Source organism: Metarhizium robertsii (assembly GCF_000187425.2).
Source record: "Metarhizium robertsii ARSEF 23 chromosome Unknown MAA_Scf_6, whole genome shotgun sequence".
NCBI classification, from domain to species: Eukaryota; Fungi; Ascomycota; class Sordariomycetes; order Hypocreales; family Clavicipitaceae; genus Metarhizium; species Metarhizium robertsii.
Genome location: NW_011942204.1, coordinates 143,349 through 162,684, shown reverse-complemented (window position 1 = coordinate 162,684; position 19,336 = coordinate 143,349). Strand labels below are relative to the sequence as shown.

Below are 19,336 nucleotides of genomic sequence, written 5' to 3'. Positions count from 1 at the left end.
GTGGCGAGGTGGTGGAAAGGGCCATTCAAGCACAAAGTAGGATAGCAAGTAGGGACCGATTGCCTCTGGATTTGAATAAAACATCTGTCATGTATGTGCGTGCTAGGTTGAGACCAGGCAGATAGGTACATACGCGATAGTTGATCTCGCATCATGTTTAACAGCAATCCAAACATCGCTCCTTGCCGTTCAATTTTTGCATTAATGACCATGCAACCAGTGACATTCGGTCCTCCTCGAATACCTTTCAGTGGAGTGGTTGATCGCATGATAGTCGACGGAATCTTGTCAAGATTGGAAGTTCGATACGTTGCCAGACAGCGCCTCTACCGCGGTAGCCTTTTTGTACCCAAGCAGACAGTTTGGGAGAGATTGATTTTGCAGCAGCGGACGGGTCATGATTGCCCTCGTCTTCGCCACACGGTTTGATGCCTAGAATGTCCAGCGCAGGCGTCTTATTCACCGAGATCATGCCGCGTTAAATTTGAGCATCATCAGCATGAAATCATGCTCGTTGGTGCAATGTGGGTGCTGCGCCATCCTGTGCTTAAACGCACGTTTCAAGCATCTTATCCAAAACTCCTTTCAGAGAGTCGTTTTCCAGAGCCGCAGCAACCCTCTCCTTGTCGGCAAGCTGTTTGTTCACCTGGTCATCTTGGCTGTGGGTATTTTCTCTGCAAAGGACGTCGACGCGGTAGTTTGGTGGCAAGCACTGTTCCAGTCGAACCCTGACGCCAAGCCCCAAGACTGTGGCGAGCGAACAATGCGTGACAGTAGGGGTAATTTCAACCGTCACTTGGACGATGGTGTTGGCATCGGGTACGCCAAGAGCTGGAGAAGGAGTGATGTGGATGTCGTCTATGTTGACGATGGAGAGCTGCCCTAGTGAAACGGGGTGCTCAGGATCCGAAATGGTGGCAATCAAGTCTATAAGTTTCAGTTGCAAAACATCATGTTAGTGACTTGCAGGCTAGTACAGAACGGGCAATCATAAGCGCAGCAAACTGATGGTAAAACGGCAGCGCATTTCCTTTGCCTATGGCAGAAGACAAAACAAAGACGACACATCCATGTTCAATTGCCGCGCCTAATGCCGAGACGGCAACAAGATTTGCGGGCAACATCCACTCAGGGTTGACCATATGGGGCATTTTCATGCAAGAATAGCATCATTTCACGAAGTGGCATAGAGGAGACGCACCGTAAATCTCCTGCTCGTCAATGGGTTCCGGGGCATATTGATCATGGTTCACGGCGTCATCGCCGCGGGGCCATGCCACCCCGTCATCGCAACATGGCTGCGATAGGAAGGCCGGCTTGGACAAGATGATGTCAGAATACCTGCTGTCCGGTCCGTGGCGATGAGCGGGCTTCTTCTGGCGAGTCGGTAGCTGTGAGGCGCTCAAAATGGTAGGATTCGCATTATCCAGCGCGGCAGGGGCCATGATGTGCGAGGAATGTGAAGAAGGCTGTCTCGCTCAAGACGGGAGTTGTCACAGGATGCCCTTCCTCGATTCGATCCAGCTGAGTCGACCAAGCGGGTTGCAGGTGGCACGAGGCACGAGGCAGGGCGCAGGAGCTAGAGAGGCGGCGACGGGGAGAAGGCAAATGATTGTCAATGCGAAGTGCAATGGCCGTGATGGAGTTTGGCCCCGTCTTTTGAAGGATCAAGTCCAGTCCTGCACGAGTGCACGATGTCGACGTTGGCTTGTGCGGTGCATTCGAGTGGCAACGGCGGATCTCGCGCGAAAGCATTTGCGCAAACTGGAGCTGTCGAATGAGGTGGCAGTGGACCCCACACGCGATAAGGTCCTCCCAACTGCCTCTTGGGTACCCGTGACCAGGGGCCACGTGGAGTCACCCGCGCAGACCGGGTATCACGTTACCTGCAAGAGAAGCAAGGTACTTGTTTGGATACGGAATTCGGAGCACGGGAAGGGCCTTGATAAACCCAGCACCAGGGTATTTACTAGGAGCTAGCTACCCTGTATGTGGGCTTCAATCTGAGTCAAAACCAACGTGCCATGCCATGCTCCGGTCGGCATAATTGCATCGAGTTATAAGCCAAGACAACTAGCTATTAATACTATTCCGTACTATGCACCTATCGCTTTCAAGATCCACGATGCATTGGCCAGCGAAATGGAGACTCACGGTCGGGCATGGATTACGAGAGCGGGTCATGGGTGAGGTTTCGAGACGGGGAATTCGGGCCGGCATTTTCAATACTACTCAAGTATGTTGATAGGATGTGGAAACCAAGCAGTTGAAAGCTGAAGCACGGTGCTCGGTATGCCCCGAGACATATTAAGTACTACTGCGTGCTGACTGCATGCTTATGTATGTGTGTGCGCATGTATGTGCGTATACTAGAGTATGAGAATGACTACTTAGACCAGACTACCAGACTACCGCCTTGGTGGCTTTGACAAAGGTGAGGAAATTTCGCAAATTGGTGTACACGGGCCCCAGTGAGCGGAGAGGCCAATTGCCAAGTACCTAATGTAAGTAGCAGTGACTGTTGAATCTCATGGAGGCGGAGCGCGTGCGGAGTACCCAGTACCTATCGTACCATGGGTGCTCCGTAATCGAGGGCAGTTCTCCTCGGCGGCGGTTTCTATGTTGGTTCGTTCCTTCCACAATCCACCTGCCTTCCTTGGTGCTTCCATTTGCATGGGAACATGGGTCAACGCTTCAGCTGGCTGGCCCGTCAAACACTGTCACGTCGGTGAACGCGATAAAATGATTCAGAACAGCTTCATTCGCATGAATACTACATGCAAGTGTCATGCATAGGCCTGCAGGTGTCACTGAATACTCACACGCGTGCGTGGATCATCCTGTTCCCAGCTTGCTTGTTGTATCTGTCCCTATTCCCCTTCTCAATGCTGTTAACCTTTGAATTCTGTGCGTCTCGCTCGCTCGCCAATGCCACACACAGCTGATTGGCCGAGGGCCTTGAGACGAAGTCAAGGAAGGCACTGATGATTCCAAGTACGAAGATGTCGCCGAGTTTTGAACCGCCCACTAGGTGATGTGCCTCCACCGAACCTTGCCTGGATGCCTCGGTGTAGCGTGCTGATCATCATAGAATATTCCTAAGGAACGAGTCACGTCCAATTACCACCCGCCGCCCCTCACGACGTCCATACTCTCGTTCATCCAATCGATCACAACCACGAACGCTCCGAAACGAGAGCACAGGCGGCAATCTTGACAACCCCCCATCGAGATGGGCTCTAATCCGCATTCGGCTACCGAAGCAGCAGGCAGATTGGCAGAATACTAACTTTTGTTACAAAGCCGGTTCGAGGCTCCTACAGGCAATGAAAAGTGCCTTGAAAATGGATTAGTACTCCCGAATCTGCACGTCTGTCAGCCTGGAAATGAACCCCTTGTCTGCTGATGAACCAACCCTCCTGGGGCGGGCGCTTCATGCGGTTGCCACATGGTGGGGGCATCGCTTGTCCACAAGTGAGAGATTACAAAGAGTCCACAAGAAGCCACCATGCTTGGGCGGTTGGATGGCGGGATTTGCTCTGCCAGAAAGGGGTGTGCTTCCTAAAGAACTTGCGAACGCCATATTCTGCACCATTGGAGACACAACTGGTAGGGTTCTGGAAGGCGGTGTTGGTAAGCCTCAAGTGCTGCCAGGCAGGTAGCCATCCAAGACAACTGTCTTGGTGATCCACTGGCTGGCACCCCTGCCCTATCGGCCGAATGTTGGCGTCACCGCCTTCATTCCCGATGTAACTACGCGATAAAACCAATGGAGGATTTTGCCACTACAGCCCGTAGTCCTTTCTCGAAAGGGCACAAACCCAACGAGTCGGGCTGTTGCTCCTAAGTATAACTGCTCGTATGGTTCCATAGGTTAGAGTCCCATCGTTGCACCTCGAATACACCGGTGACAAGAGCTGTTGGTGATGAATAGCTAGCAGTCAGCTTCCCTAGGCGCTCGATGGCGTTCGCGGGTTTACATAATGACGAGACCTCGCCAGTGTTGCATCAAACCCTACCCTGCTGTTCTCTCCCACAGCGACGTCTTTGGTTCTTTGACTGCCGGGAAGTGCCGCAACTTGTCCGCTCCATCTAACTAATATCAGGGACATACTGCTAACTAACATGCAGCCGCCTGACAAAAGATCCCTGATTTTGAGTCCACCACCGACCAGCAACTCAGCGCCCGCAAGCCCGCAAGCCCGCAAGCCTGGTAACGTGTTTACCAGGATGTTCCATCAATGGAGGTACGTCACTTCAAATGCGGCTGCCCGCTAAGGAGCTTCCTAACGCCACTTTACTAATGGCGAGGGGCAAGTTCATTTTCTTGAATCAGGTGTCGACGCCCTGAAAAAAAGAGCGACAAACCCACGAGGACGTCCGGCAAAGCAATCCCAATCACAAAGTTCGTTGGCGGATAACTGACAGACCATACCCATGCCTCCCTGCTAGCTGTCCTCTACCCAAGGTACTCCGCTGAGCGGCTGGAATTAGTCAACCACTAGGATTTCCTGAGCTTGTCAACCTTGAAGCCTCGGCAAGGCGATGGGCAACATGGGTCCAATGCAAAGTCCTTAGTATCCTCCGCATTTCGTTGCAAGTGTTGGCATGTGATATGACGCGCAATGCCACTGACTGATGGTCAGACGATTGATTCGACACCCCAAACACCAGATTTCAAGAAACATGGGGTAAGATTTTCCTAGTCCGCTGGCAACGAGAATCAATGCTGTGTGAGCTTCCTAGGCTGGAGTCGGCTTCTGCTGAAATCATCGGGTCGGATTGTAGGATCCGAAACACACATTAGTTTAGCGATGGAACCTAGCGCATGTTCTAGCACGGCAACCCACGAGCGCGCGCATCTTCGCGTCTAACAGCCGAGGAACCTCTAAATGCAGATTAAACAGTTGGCCTACGTCCTGTTGTGGGAGATATTACTTTCCCTCGGGCCCGTGTCGAAAAGTCAGCTCTGCAGAACATTTCAGGTGGCTCGGTCGTTTATCGGCCAGACGTTGAATGGCGGGATGGCAACCACAAGGTCCTTCTTCCCGTGCGCAATGTGTCCCCACGGCTCGTCTCGGGGTTCACAAACGAGCAGCGGGCTCTTGGAGTAGTTCTCACGCCTTTTAACATTGCCCAAACCCCATGTGCCTGAAACCGAAGCACAACAGCTTGGCTAGTCTGTAATCAGTGAAGCTAAAGATTCCTACAGCATGTCGGCGGCGTGTGTACAACTCCGTATGGCTCCATCTTGTTCTGCAACTGCTGCCTGGGGGTCATGGACTCATGGCAGCGCGCCATTACCATCAAAGACACGCAATCATTGGAATCCCCACCAGCCCCCCAGATAAATCTCGTGTTCGCAATGGCACAAGCGAAGCGATCTCGCTCCATGCTTGCTGGCAGGGCCAACATGGTCATCATGATGCCTTGAAAGCACACGAATATCCCTTGTATTCATGGACGATATCCTTGGAACCAATACAGTAAGCAATGACAAGTGCCTTTCCAAATGAATGGTACCACCGAGCCCTAACCCGCCAACCATGGAGAGAGCAATGCAAACCATGAACGTCTCACTACATTGACGTACAACGTTTTAAAGTATCACAAGATGGCCGGAATGGTGGAACTCACAAAGCGCAGGTTCGCACTCCGGGATAGCCTAAGCCGCCTGGCATCTTGGACGATCTTGTCAGCACCCAAGAGCGCCACTACGCAAGCCACTGCAACGCCAGTCGTCTTCCGTTTAACTTGCTTCCCGACTAGAAGAGAAAAGAATGATGAGCGTGACTGGCAATGACAATAAGAGTGGAATAGTCCACGGACGTCCGTACTGCTCAACGAACTCGCAATGACATGATTGCATCAGCCAAATCTCCACGGCGAGCGGTCAGGGAGATTGTGTGCCATTTATCCAGGCACAGTTCTGGAAGCGGCCAAACCAATTGCTGAGCGAGATTCATATCAAACAAAGGCTGTGGCATGGATGGCCACAATGGCGCTACCACTATTGCGGCAAATGTTGTCACATGCTTGCAACAATGACACTGGCGAGATTGCTGAAGTTGGCTCTTTTTTAGCTAACAGGGGGTGGATGGGAAAGCCCTTGTAAAGTCAAAAGTCCTGTGCCCCCAGCCAACACAGGAACATCAACCAGAGTCTTTTCTGGCTGCGCTTCTAGGCGTTTTCCCCCGCACGCTAGTTTACGATGACGGCGGCCTGTCAGAAGATATGGCAGAGTGACCCCAGACATCCAAGTCTGGAGTCATTTTGTCAGCGGGGAAAGAGTGCATTAATTAATCTTCACATGCAACCCACCCGCCAGTTCGGGCAGACCAGACCAGAGATAACGACCTCGACCTCGGACTGAGCTAGCTCAGATAGCGATGGCATGAACAAGTTCAACCATGAGGCTCTACCCGATGCAAACCATCGTGTCCTTTGTTGTCTAAATCAACCCCCCAAACATGAGATGGACCACAAATGACTTTTATTTGTGGAATTATGTCAGCGTCTTTGTAACTGGGCAGCAGCAATCGCGGTATGCAGTACTCCGTAGTCGACGGGGATAGTTGGAGGACGTTGCTTTTATGTATTACGCCACACCAACAGCCTCAAACGCCTGGTGAGGTGAGAAGGCCTTGCTTGGCAGATGCTTTGCGCCTTGCCCTCGTGCTTCATCTGGTCTAAATCCCACACAATGCTGGCATAAGATGAACTAAAACTAACTGCGTTTGTAGTCCTCGGCACTAATAGTCTGAATCATCAGTTTCAGCCTCCATCAAGGGTATAGCGGAAGCGCGGCCTCTCAATGCGCAGTAGGATCTTGCCCATGGATGACTAGTTCAACCACATGCAAGGCAAACCATGTCATGATTGAGGACTCCACACCAAGACAGCGCGGTACCCCAAGGTGGACTGTTGTAGCCAAGGCCAACACCCAAGCTCTCGGGGTGTTGGCAGGCAAGCGTCTTGGGTGCAATATAATAAATAAGCTTCGATCCTCGTCAATACGATCGCCGACAAGACGTCTGCGTTCTCGTTCCGCCATCCCTGCCGAGTCATCCTGAGTTGGTACAGATGAGGGCCAATGGCTCATTTCCGCCAACTCAATAGCTTGCATGGCAAATATAGCTACCCCTGCAACAGGTCAATACTGTGCGGCTCTGGCCACAGCAAAGAATGAATACACTGTTTCAGCCATGCTTGGTTTACAGGATGCAAGACTGCCAAAGAGAGTCGGTGTGCTGCGCGACATTTGCGGGAGGGAAGGATGCATATAATACATTGTGTACAAGGACGCGACCCGGTTTCTCCGGGACGGTCAATGGCATGTTATACGCTGCATGTAGCACCAAGGCTCTTGCGAAAGCAACACAATGGGAGGCTCCAAGAGCACGCACGAGCCAATCCGTGACGTTTGGAATACTCTGGAAGCCGACATGGTGACGGGCCAATGCCCCCGTACTCCGGAGGAGGCAGATACTACATGTACGAACATGATGATGATTGCCTTCCAGAACAAGACTTTTGCTGAGAGCCGGCAGGTACCGACAAAGGTCTTGCAGTAGTATTCATGGATGTCACCCCTTGGATCTCCTATTGTGCCCACAACGCCAAGGTCGCTACCGGCCCACCACCTTTTGGTATCCAAGCATGGCGCCCACACCGTCAGGACACCCGTCCACGCAGTACATACTTTATCCCTGACAGGAGTCCTGCAAGCACTCCAGTGCAGCTGGTGGATTGACAGAAGCAGGAGTTGCCGTCAGACTCCAAAGTGGATGGGCTAGTTGGCTAGCGAGCAAGGGCAGGCTCGGATCCAGCACCAGACAACGCTAGACACGAAGATGATCCTGACCCGAAAAGGCCATGAATTGAACGGCATAACATAACCCTATTCGCTGATCCTACAGCGCGGCCGATAACCCGGCGAGCCCCCCTGTGACACCAGAGGCCAGGCAGGCTGTCGTTGTCCCCAGCGTCGACATAAATGGCGGCCATGCAGCAGCCAACTTGGGCCAACAAGACAGAGCAACAAAGCAGGAGACCATTCATGACCCGTTTCAGACTCATCAGTCTCAGCTCGTGCCATGGCCAGCAGCGAGCACTCCCAACTGGGGAAGCAATGAGCCTGTTCAAGCTTCCTGGCTTCCATGTTTCCCGGTTGCAGGTTGCAGGTTGCAGGTTGCAGGCCACGACCTCCTGTCGACCTCGACCGACGCTGTGGACTGGACGCACCCCCCCATGGAGCTATCCCATCTATCCCCGAGGCAAGACAGTCTCACTCTCGACTAATAATAAGTCAGGCCCGCTAGCCGAGCCCTGGCCAGGCCTGCATCACTTGGTTCTTCAAGCGCGTTGCTCGCAAACGCCCTCGCCCCTCATCCGAGACGACGTTGACCAATCCGCCGCGGCGCCGACTCGTCCACACTTGCTGAAGCCGACTGGCAGATCTGGGATCCAGAAAAAACCCACCCTTGGCCCTCCTGATGCCCACGTCCCTGTCCCAGCGGATAGTTGTACTAGTATGGACGACTGCTTTGTCTGTGCCGGCCTCCAGCCCAGCCCGGCTGTCCTTATAACTGCCATGGCGGCTGTCTCCCCCACATCTTGGATGGTGGACGTGACTGTCGAGGTTGTTGCGGCCGCCTCATCTCCCCTTCTCACCAAGCGACCAGATGCTCGTTGTGTCGGCTTCATGTCGACGGCCAGGCTCCCTCACCTCTTCCCGACACCCCGAGGCTTTGGCAGCCGTAATTATACCAGTACCGCCGCCGCCGCTGCCGTAGACGCCTCTCCTCGATAGCAGAGCCCAGCGCCTCTGTCCCTGGGGCCGTTGCGCGACCTCGTCCTCGGAGTCCGCCGCCAGCAATGTCCACCGACCCCCCCATCCGACGAATTCCACCGCAGCATGTTCACCACGCACAAACCGCGCAAATGAGTTCCTTTCAGTTTGCACCCCAGCAGTTTCCCCAGAGGGAAACGCAAAAGAGTTAGTATCCTGGTTGCGCCCTCGTTGCGACGCACCGTCACCCGCCGCCGGGGCCATGCGCTGTGCCGTAGGCTGACGGCTCCTGCTCCAGATTATGTCTTCGTCGACGAACACAATCGCCACAAGCGACTCAAAGGTTTGACTGGACCAGAGGCATCGCCTCGCTCGCATGTCCACGCGCCCAAGTTCTGACCATTTGGCAATAGTTATGAGAGCGTGCGAAGGCTGTCGAAAAAGAAAGATCAAGTGCGATGCGGCCACCACCAACACCTGGCCGTGCTCGGCATGTATCCGCCTCAAGCTTCACTGCGTGCGACCAAACGGTTATGAAGGCTCGGATACAACCACCACATACGATACCATCCTGGATCCTTCCGCCCAGTTTCAGCAAATGTCCTTGCCGGGACAAGCCGGACACGACTCTTCAAAGCCAATACCAGACGTATACCAAGGCTCCTTCACCGACCGAGACCAATCCGCCTTTCAGCAAGTCTCATTTGACACGGCGCCGGGCCAACACAACTTGCACTACACCACGGTGCCAGCTGCGACAGTATTGGACCACGTCTATGGAGGTCCCGACGCCTTTCCGACGCCGCCAATGCACCAGGGACCAAGGCCAGAGTCATCCCCAGAAGCACAGTCCGTCGACTCGTACCAACAGCAGGATTTCGCAGACCTGTTGGGCGGGCTCCGACTCAATGAAATTGGAACGGGTATGTTTCGGGCTTGAGACAGCGTGTGGACAGGACACTATGGACTAACTTGGGGGCACTCTAGCGCCATATCTGAGAAACAAGGCTTCGTTTCGCCAGGAAGAACAGCCAGCGGTGGAGGATGACGACGATTACGGCTCCATTCTACCTGCCGTGACGGCAATACCAGGTCACAAGATTCGTATTCCCCCAGCGTTGATGCCGGACGAGTCTACCGCCCTACACCATTTCGACCTTTACTTTCGCCATGTGCACCCGTATGTCCCCGTCTTGGATAAAGCCGCATTCTATCAGCAATGGAACACGGGCCGAGAGTCTATTTCCCCCCTCATCCTTGAAGCAATCTTCGCCATTGGCGGCCGGTTGGCGGAGGAGCCGGCAATGGGACAGCAGTGGCTTGCGCTGGCGTCAAGTACGTTGACCAGCTGAACTTCCCATTCGCTTTCAAGCCAATCTGTTATACCTAACACGATATACACTGAATAGGACATGCCGACTCTTTCATGGACGTACCCAGACTAAGTACCCTCCAAGCTTTACTAATGATGCTCAAGGCTCGCGAAGCTGCTCCAAAACGAGGGTACTTTTACCGCTCCTGGATGCTCGTCGTACAATGCGTGCAGATGGGCAAGGATCTAGGACTTGATGAACACTTTGAGGATCATCAAGCCGGAATTTCTTGCGGTTTCACGGCTGCTGAATGCCGTCTTCGAACAAGGATATGGCAGACCATTTTTATTTGCGAGAACATGGTTGGGGCCCCCCAAGGTCAGATCAAGTCCCGTTTGAATCCTATTCGAATCCGACTAATGCCCTCGCCCAATAGGGAGACACGACTTGACCGTGAACCATGAGTCGGTTGACTTTAACCCCCCTCGCCCTATCCCGGGTGGGGACGAGAGCGAATATCACGTTTCTCGAAATTTCACCTATCTGGCGCGTATCCTGCGAAACATCAGAAAGATGAGTATCGCCTATGCGAAACTGAGAAGAACCAAGGATTGGGCAGTCAATCCAGAGTTTCAGCAACTTGAACAAATGATTTCAGCATACCTTCCCGCGTTGCCTGGCGACATGACCATCAACTTCCCCCCCGACAGCTCGCCGCCATATTTACCATCATCCTTCCTAGGGAACCTGCATTCATATTACTACCTCCTGCAAATCCTGTATCATCGACCAGTCCTGTCATTCCTCGACCCGACCGCAAACGAGGCGCAATGGAAACATCACATGATGATTAGTTACAACTCTGCAAAGGCCCTCTGCCGGTTGCAAGAGGCCACGTTGAAACAGTATGGTCTGGTCGATCTGCAGAGTATGCAACGCGGCTTTAGTTTCGCATTATACGCCGGTCTTTCCTGCATTGTCATTCATCTGGTAGGTGACTTCTTGAGACTTGTTCCGCGTAGACGAGACAAGGCGGTAGGATGCTGACGGAACAAGGTCGCCATCGTATCACCCGACCCTGATCTCAATTCTGATGCACGCGAGTACTTTGAGCGTCATATGAGGCTGATGGAGACGGTAATGGAAGCTTGGCCGATGCCCGACTTGCAGAAGCAGGTTGACGCTATTCGTGAAGCATTCTCTGCAGACATTGGGCGGCCGTTTGTACTCAAGCCTTCATTCCCTTATGGTAGTCCGCATCCCTCCAACCAGTCAAGCTCGCCCCGAGGGACTATGGCCTACCACGTCCCCGCGCACCGTACAGGCTCCATGGATCATCAGCTTGATCCCTCCAACCAACATGTCAGTTATATAAACCGCCCCATTACACCTCCAATTTCTGTGGGCCCAATGGACAGCAGAAGTGACTCCCCAGCCGTACAGTCGCTCGTCATGATGCCCCAAGACGGTCAGGTCCCGGATATGCAACAGACCCTCGGCCTTGCCAACAACCCGCCGACTTGGAATCCGGCACGTATCTTCGAGTAAGTCGTCCGCTGCCTTTTAACCCCCACTGGCAAAGTTTTCAAGTACCAAGCACGAAAATGGCAGGACCGCTAACACCACATGTAGACACTGGAATACCTCTTTCGGTACGCCATCCCAGCCTGGCACTGTCCTAGGCTCCGCTTCTCAGGCAACATCACTGAACGTTGTTACTGCAGGTGTTCCCGACCAAACTACCATTGCGGACCAAGCGTCGAATCAGTCACTGTCCCCAGGTACTCAGCAGATGACCCACCAACAGTATTCTACGACGACGTCGATGCCAAACTTTATCACTCCTGCCATGTGGCAAGAGTCTGTGGCCAGCGTATACGAAGGAGGTCTCAAGAGAGGCTGGGACTATGACGGCGGAATGGTGCTGATGAAGCGACGATGAATGCCAACGATACAAGACGACAGTTTTTCTAATCCACGGGCTCGGACCACGGCGGCTATATAACGGGAGGTTGTGTCGAAGACGGACTTGCAGCGGAATATTGGCACGCTGTTGGCGTAATCACAAAAAAGGCACTCGGAACTTTTTCTTCCATCACACAGCAACGACCCCGGTTAGGGTTACCAGGCACATGAACTTTTCGCTTTTGATCTTTGTTCGAATTGCTTGACATGGGCCGACGATATACACGATGGAAACAACAAATACGCATCAAAAAAGGAGAAAAGTACAAAATAACAAAATAAAACGAATTCGTATTCGACATCAAAGGAAGGAGGGACAGGCGGCCGGGTAAGCCGTCGAGTCGAAACAGGCAATGGCAGCCAGCTTGTAATTGATGCCGCGGAACGAACTTATGAAGCCATGATGGGAAGGGGCGTTAACGGGAGCATATTTGAATGGCATTTCATCAGAGGTTGATATCACATGATGCTTTAATGTACCCAGAGTAAAATGTACAGTAGAATCGTGGTCGACTCGGTAAGCAATATACCAAGGGGTGGCATGCCGGTGAGAGAGTTGGCTCAATGGATTTGAATACAAAGGACTGGACAGTTGATGCTGCGAACATCAGAAGAGAGTGCTATCCGAGTTGACCTTGGATATGTAATGTACATAATACGGCATGTTGAAGCAGTGGTGCCGGGGTGCCGAAATGGAAACCCGCGGGGCAGCAACAGCCGGGGGAAAGAACCCGAAACCCAGTGCCTCTACTCTAGTCTTGCAGCATGATGATGATATGGCGGCAACAAGCGATGAGTTGCCCCCCCCCCTTTTTTTTTCCCGATATTTGATACAGTGTTGCTTCTTTTGCCACCCCGAGCAAGTAAGAATACAAAACTCCAAACGCTCAGAGCCACGCCTCGACCGGCCGGGCCCCTGAGCAACGCTCCCCCCTTTTGCCTGAAACGTCCACGACCAAGGTTCAGACAGGGCCGGGAGCATCTCTCCTGGCAATCTTGTCCCTGACCGCCTCCCAAATCCATGTATCCACCGCCGCCGCCTTGTTCCTCCTCGCCTGGTGCCCGGCAGTCACCCTCTGCTTGCCGCTGCCGCCGTCCTGCACGTAGAAGGCCCCCACGGCCCGATACATGTACCACCTCCTGGAGGCGTTGTCGGCCGCCGTGTCCCTGACGTAGTTGACGAGGCCCAGGCGCCTGCTGCGGGGCGGTGCGGCGCGCAGGTCGGCGGCCCGGACGGCGGTGCAGCGCGGCGCGGCGACGAGGCTCATGGTGGTGAGGGTGAGGCGGGCGCCGGGCGGCAGGGCGCCGACGAAGCGGGCCAGGGACGCGGGGGACGCGCGCGCCGCCGCGGGCAGGTGCATGTGCACGTGGGTGACGAAGGGCGCCGTGGACCAGGCCACGAAGACGGCGGGGACGATGCCGCAGGCGGCGACTAGAATTAGTTAGTGAGTCGGCGGTGAAGTTTGGGGGAGAGATGGAGAGGACTGGTCTACTTACCTGCTGCTGTGGCGGGGGGCGGCTTCCCGGCCCGGAAGTAGCTTGGTGCTGCGAGGAGCGTGAAGAAGGCGCCGAGGAGGAGGCTCGTGAGCTTGAGCACGGCGAGGAAGGCGATTCTCCCGGTGCCGGCGTGGTAGATGAGGATGCGTTCGGGGATGTCTGGCCTCGATTTAGTTGTGGATAGGGACGGGGAGGGGGGGACGCGTGCTGGTACCGTGGGATTTGGCGCTTTGCGCGGCAGACTTGGCTTGTCGCTTGGCGGCTTCACTGCTGGATTTTGACGGTTGATTTGAAGCAAAGGACCGGAGTTGGCTTGGGGGGCGGGTGAGGCGCAGGTGCGGGCTGCTGAGTTGGGGTATGCGTCGCCATGGGGGGTGTAGTTTGGGAGGGACTCGGGCGAGGGTTGGGAGGATGGCCTTGGGGGCCGGCACGCGTAGGATGAGCATGGTTTGCGGGTGGTGAGGTGGATGTGTGATGGTGGTGAGTTGTGTCGTGGTGTCGCGGGATGGGCTTTGGGAGAATAGCTTACCCTATATGTGTTTGCGTCGGGAATTATTAAATTATTGCGCCGTGTTTCGACTGTTTGGTGTGCATGTTCCGAGCCATGGAACCTTTTTCCCTTTGTTCTGTCGTTTAGTTTTATGCATTGTTTTTATAGCAGCTGTCAGAGATGGTCGGGGGTGTAGATTGATTTACGACTTGCGCGATACCAGAGGTCTATTTGCATCTCGCAATACATGCGGCGGGTTATAATGACAAAAATGAGAAACGGAATCATGGCCGTCATGGAGCGGTTTCAACATGGCCGCCTACTCGGCTCAATCCATAAAAAAAAAATAAAATAAACGCCATGTAAACAGGGCTGAAGGTCTATTCAACCTTGCCCCTGGAGCAAGCGCATCTCTTTCCAGGCGGATCCTTGCCGTTCCGCGGACTAGTCTGTTGTTCATTACTGTATTTAGAAGCGGCATGGACCGATTCCCGCGTCGACACCGCGAGCTTATTGGAGGGCAGACAAGATACTCGCAACTCCATGCAACGGCCTGGAGACTAGCGCTGGCCCAAGGCGAATGAGACTCAGCAGCTCGTCTTACATGACATGGTTCGTCGCCACAAAGAACTGGGCATGTGAGCGTCAGCATGCTGACACCAAGGCCATCTTGCATCCGAGGCGGCCTCGCCCTTTTCAAACGAAAGAGACTGTCGCGCTCGCTGAACAGCTTCTCGCTTCCTCTTCTTTCCCGCGCGGCTCGCAGTTGTAAACTTGTCTTGTTGAGCCGGGGGAATGCAAACGGCCGAGATTGTCAACCCGTCTTGCAGCTTCTTCCGCCAGAGACCACAATGGGGGCTGCTACATTCATCCTTTTCCTCTGTGCCCTGGCCGCCAACGCTGTCTGCAAGACCAACTTTACACAACCGCCGGCCAATGGACCCAACGCCAACTACCAAGACAACCCGGTGTACCAGCAAGGCCAGAAGATAGACGTCCAGTGGAAGTCGGACCTTGACACCATGGACCTCTTTGTTTTCCAGCAGTACCCAGCTGCCGGGAAGGGAGTTCAGTTTCTCAAGAAACTCCGCGGTAGGTCGCGATGCCACAAACCTGCCCCCTTTCCACTTTCCACCCGTCCGTCCTCGCGCACTAACCGCACCCCATGGCGGCATATAGAAGGCACCAGGTCGACGAGTCTCATCTGGACCGTCAGCCTCGACGGGCTGAGCAGGAATGTGCCCAGGGGAGAAAACGCCATACTCTACTTTGCGGTGCTGCGCGCCAGGAGCCCAGACAGGGACGGCACGAGCCACTACTTCAACGTGAGCGTGCCCGACGCGGCCTCGACGACTGCACCCGCGACCCAGACATCCGACGTGCCCACAATGTCCACGACGACGTCGGCCGCGACGGACGTGCCGGCGAGTTCTGGAGAGAGCAGCCCGGGCCTGTCCAGGGGGGGTGTGGCCGGCGTGGCGGTCGGCAGCACAGTCGGCGGCCTCTTGCTCCTCGGCGGGATGGGACTGCTGGCATGGAGGAAGATGCGGAGAGGCAGGCCGGCCGAGGACGCTGCAGTCTCGGACGCGAAGCCCCCGGAGCTGGCGGGCCCTGCTATCCACGAAGCGCCTGCTGAGCATCGCCCCCGTAGCACGCCTGTGTACGAGGTCCCGTAGGCATTTGTATACGAGAGGGTGAATAATGGTGTTGGCGGGATTCGTCGGCCATGTACCAAGACGGCAAGAGAGGCTGATCATGGGGCCATTTTGAACCAAGAGTCGGGGATACGTTGCCAAATAAAGACGGAGCCGAGGAGGAGACAAAGCTGCGGAGGATGAGAGATGGGCACTTAGACTGGGACGCGATGTTGTGAACTATGTCATGTATGGGAGGCAAAATGTGTCGGACTGAATCAGGTACCTGGCTGTCGCGCTCGATACTATACTATACCATAGCATACTATAGCATACTAGTATATACCCTGTTGGCGGGCAAATAAATTCGGCCACAGACTGTCACTTGGTCCAGCTTTGCTGCCTACACCATCGTGAGTCACCGAGTTGTGAGGCTCTTGGCCGGGTACCGGGGGGGAAGTCACAAAACTCTTCGTATTTTGCATAGCAGATCGTGCAACGTTTCTTCCTCTCGTCGGCGCCTGGCGTGTTTGGTCTGGGCCGAGTCCCACTTGCGATCAATCGATCCCTAAACGTTGGACAAAGTTCTGCATTTGCCGAGATGGACTCATCTACCGTGAGCCGGCCACTTAGGTGGCTGTAGACAATGATTGATACCCAAAGTACTATCCCCATTTTAAAATTACACTAGTCCGTATTCCATGGTTAACCCTGACTCCTAACCCTAACCTCCAAACTAAGTGGAGCTAGATTCGTGTGAGCACCTGAACCTAGAATATCATGTCTTCAGGCACTCGTCGTGTTTGACGTTGTGGACGCCTTGATTTACTATATAAACCCGCCGAGTGCTCAAATTCCGAATCATGTCGAGTTCCTTCGCCGCGCTGTCAATTCAACAGCCGTTTCAGCCTTCTTTCCTAGACAGCAACTTGATCCTCGTTCACCATGGAACCAGCGGCTGCCATCAAACTTCCTGGCTTCGGCCTCCCGGTTGACTTTCTCCCCGATGCGGAGCACCGCTTCCCCGTGCTGGTGGGAAACTCCAAGATAGACTTCAAAGCCAACACGCTCACGATCCGAGAGCTCTGCATGATGCAGTTCATCGAGGAGATCACCAACAAGCCAGACTGGTGGGTCAAAGTTCACGACGCAGAAATCGCCGCCAGGTGGAAGGCCGAAGCTCTCGAGATGAACTGGGCCGCCTTTCTCAAGTATGCCGATTTCACGCCCGCCATGGCCGATGCCGTACGTGTACCTGGCTGACGGATATACATTTGTAAACGACCATGGCAAAGCTAACACACCGTTCTATCCTACAACCAGTGCATTCAAGAGCTCAAGCTCAAGGCCGACCTGTTCCAGAAAACGAGCCTCGTGCCCGTCTTTGACTACACGACTGCCGTTATCAAGTCTGATGACTTGATCCCGGAGCCTCTCTGGCAGGCACTCAGGCAAGGAGTCAAGCTCTTGGAAGACGTGCCCGAGCACGAAAAGGACTGGCATCCAGGGAGCGACGGAAAGGTGCTCGACTTGGTGCACCCTTCGCTGTGGCCCTTGGTCTACGGCAAGTCTCGCATCCTGCCCGACCGACGCATCGGCCTGTCTGATGCGCTCGACAATTGCGGCATGGGCGACGTCATCCAGGAGCCGGCACCGCCCAGTGGCCGCAACCGACACTGCACTTCGACCAAATTCCAGTGGCTGCCGTGCGACGTCTCGGTGGAAAAGGGGCGTGCCAAGATCGAGAGCTACATAAACAACCTGCACCCCGTCAAGCATGCTTCCCTGTACCCCGTCATTGAGAGGTTCATCGAAAAGGCCCTGCCGGCCTGGGACCTTCTCTACCGCTGGCCAGAAGAGTTTGAAACCCAGCGGCTGACGACGGATTCTGTGTCGGTGCGATGCAGAACCAGACGCAACTGCGCAAAGTCCCCCCACGCTTGCGAGCCCAAGGCTCGGCCGACCAGGGACGATGAGCCTCGGCGTAGTGCCTATGAAGACCCCTACAGCGGTTCTGAGGTGTCGGAGTCGGAGGAGGAAATTGATGATGGGGATGATGAAGACGAGGAAGAGGAGGACGAAGACGAGGAAGAGGAGGACGAAGAAGAGGATGATGATGATGATGATAGTCAGGATGAGGGAAACAGGAACCAGAGGACCAAATCCGAGGGATTGCCCAATCCAAGTCAATTGCTCGTTCAAATGGCCCCCCCAAAGCAAGATGAACCAGAGAGCGAGTACGAAACAGAGCAGTACGACAGCGCCGAGGACAGGGCCAATGCCGCAGAGCAATACACCAAAGACGAAGAAGAAGAAGACGAGGACGACGAGGACGAGGAGCGCGACCCCAACCACGTTTCCGAAAACGAAGTCAAGCGCCGCGACTGGCGCTGGTTCTACAAAACCCACCCCGTCAACGCCCCCGAGCCCAGTAGCACCGAGCCGCCCCTCAAGCTCAGCGCCTCGGACGTCAAGACGACCGACTTCCTGCGCCCAAAGCAGCCGCAGCCGCAGGTCCAGGGCGACCCGCCCAGCCGCCGCCTCCAAGTCATTGTCAAGCTGGCCAACATCCACCTCACGCCAGAAAAGCCCAGCTACGACGGCGGATCGTGGCACGTCGAGGGCCAGCTCAACGAGCACATCTGCGCCACGGCCCTCTTCTACCACGACAGCGACAACATCACCCCCAGCCGCCTCGAGCTGCGCACGCAGGCCAACCGCGAGGGCCTCGACAAGTTCGGCCGCCTGCGCTACGAGCAGTACGACTGGCGCACCATCCGGCGCACCTTTGCCATCGCCCGGCCGGGCGGCGGCCCGACGACCCAGCACGTCGGCAGCGTGCTCACGCGCGGCCGCCGCGCCCTCTTCTTCCCCAACGTGCTGCAGCACCGCGTCGCGCCCTTCCGCCTCGCCGACCCCGCGCGCCGCGGCCACCGCAAGATCCTGGCCCTGTTCCTCGTCGACCCGGCCGTCCCTGTCGTCTCCACGGCCAACGTCGCCCCGCAGCAGAAGCACTGGTGGCTCGGCCGCCTGGGCCTCGATGATGGAGGCCGCGGGTCCAGGCTGCCGCCGGAGGTGACCGCCATGATGCTGCGCAACGTCGAGTTCCCCATGGACCGGGAGGCGGCTGCCGCCCTGAGGCGGGAGCTGATGGAGGAGCGGACGGCGAGCGAGTCCCGGACGGCGGATAGGATGGGGCGCGTCGAGTGGAACTTTTGCGAGCATTAAGATTGACCAGACGGGCGCTTTGCTCTGCTGGCGTGTCCTGGCTGTTTGTGTGTGTATCTAGCTTTCATGTTGCGGGAAAACGGGGGCAGGAGGCCTCGCGCGATGCCTGGCGTTTTATAGAGATGGTTTGGCTCCAAGCATTGACCCTTCTTTGCGTATTTGTTCGTACATGGTAGACTTTGCCGGGCACGGCCCTATGTAAACGTGTGGTCCCCCAGCATGCAAGAGTTGGCTTGAGGAGCCGAACCTTGATTCATAGACGGGCCTGAGCGATTGCCGTTTCCGACATGAGCATAACCCTCTGGTTCTAGGCACCCGCCACTGCGACCTTGACTGGGCGTCATTTGAATCTCGACATGTTTGTGGCACGACGCCCGCGGCTAAACTGACGCTCAACGTCGACGAAGCGATATGCCAC

General features: G+C 55.1%; 5 protein-coding genes across 5 annotated transcripts; 3 read left to right on the top strand and 2 right to left on the bottom strand.

The window, feature by feature from the left end:
- Positions 1-547: 547 nt before the first annotated feature.
- On the bottom strand, positions 548-1,445 carry MAA_08986 (FAM96B protein; the record flags this gene model as incomplete). The annotated part of the gene is made up of 2 exons (XM_007826984.1): positions 548-927; positions 1,202-1,445. 2 exons carry the CDS (start codon positions 1,443-1,445, stop codon positions 548-550), a joined length of 624 nt encoding a protein of 207 aa, XP_007825175.1.
- Positions 1,446-8,877: 7,432 nt separating this feature from the next.
- On the top strand, positions 8,878-12,046 carry MAA_08987 (lipase regulator 1; the record flags this gene model as incomplete). The annotated part of the gene is made up of 8 exons (XM_007826985.2): positions 8,878-8,998; positions 9,090-9,134; positions 9,205-9,714; positions 9,779-10,126; positions 10,201-10,482; positions 10,541-11,094; positions 11,161-11,648; positions 11,737-12,046. 8 exons carry the CDS (start codon positions 8,878-8,880, stop codon positions 12,044-12,046), a joined length of 2,658 nt encoding a protein of 885 aa, XP_007825176.2.
- Positions 12,047-13,031: 985 nt separating this feature from the next.
- MAA_11302 (4-coumarate-CoA ligase 2) lies at positions 13,032-14,012 on the bottom strand (the record flags this gene model as incomplete). The annotated part of the gene is made up of 3 exons (XM_011413290.1): positions 13,032-13,501; positions 13,567-13,725; positions 13,781-14,012. 3 exons carry the CDS (start codon positions 14,010-14,012, stop codon positions 13,032-13,034), a joined length of 861 nt encoding a protein of 286 aa, XP_011411592.1.
- An 895-nt stretch (positions 14,013-14,907) lies between these two features.
- Positions 14,908-15,732, top strand: MAA_08988 (uncharacterized protein; the record flags this gene model as incomplete). Its single annotated transcript, XM_007826986.1, has 1 exon — positions 14,908-15,732. The coding sequence occupies one exon, from the start codon at positions 14,908-14,910 to the stop codon at positions 15,730-15,732; it is 825 nt and encodes a 274-aa protein (XP_007825177.1).
- A 903-nt stretch (positions 15,733-16,635) lies between these two features.
- On the top strand, positions 16,636-18,918 carry MAA_08989 (uncharacterized protein; the record flags this gene model as incomplete). Its single annotated transcript, XM_007826987.2, has 2 exons — positions 16,636-16,935; positions 17,014-18,918. The coding sequence occupies 2 exons, from the start codon at positions 16,636-16,638 to the stop codon at positions 18,916-18,918; spliced, it is 2,205 nt and encodes a 734-aa protein (XP_007825178.2).
- Positions 18,919-19,336: the final 418 nt, after the last annotated feature.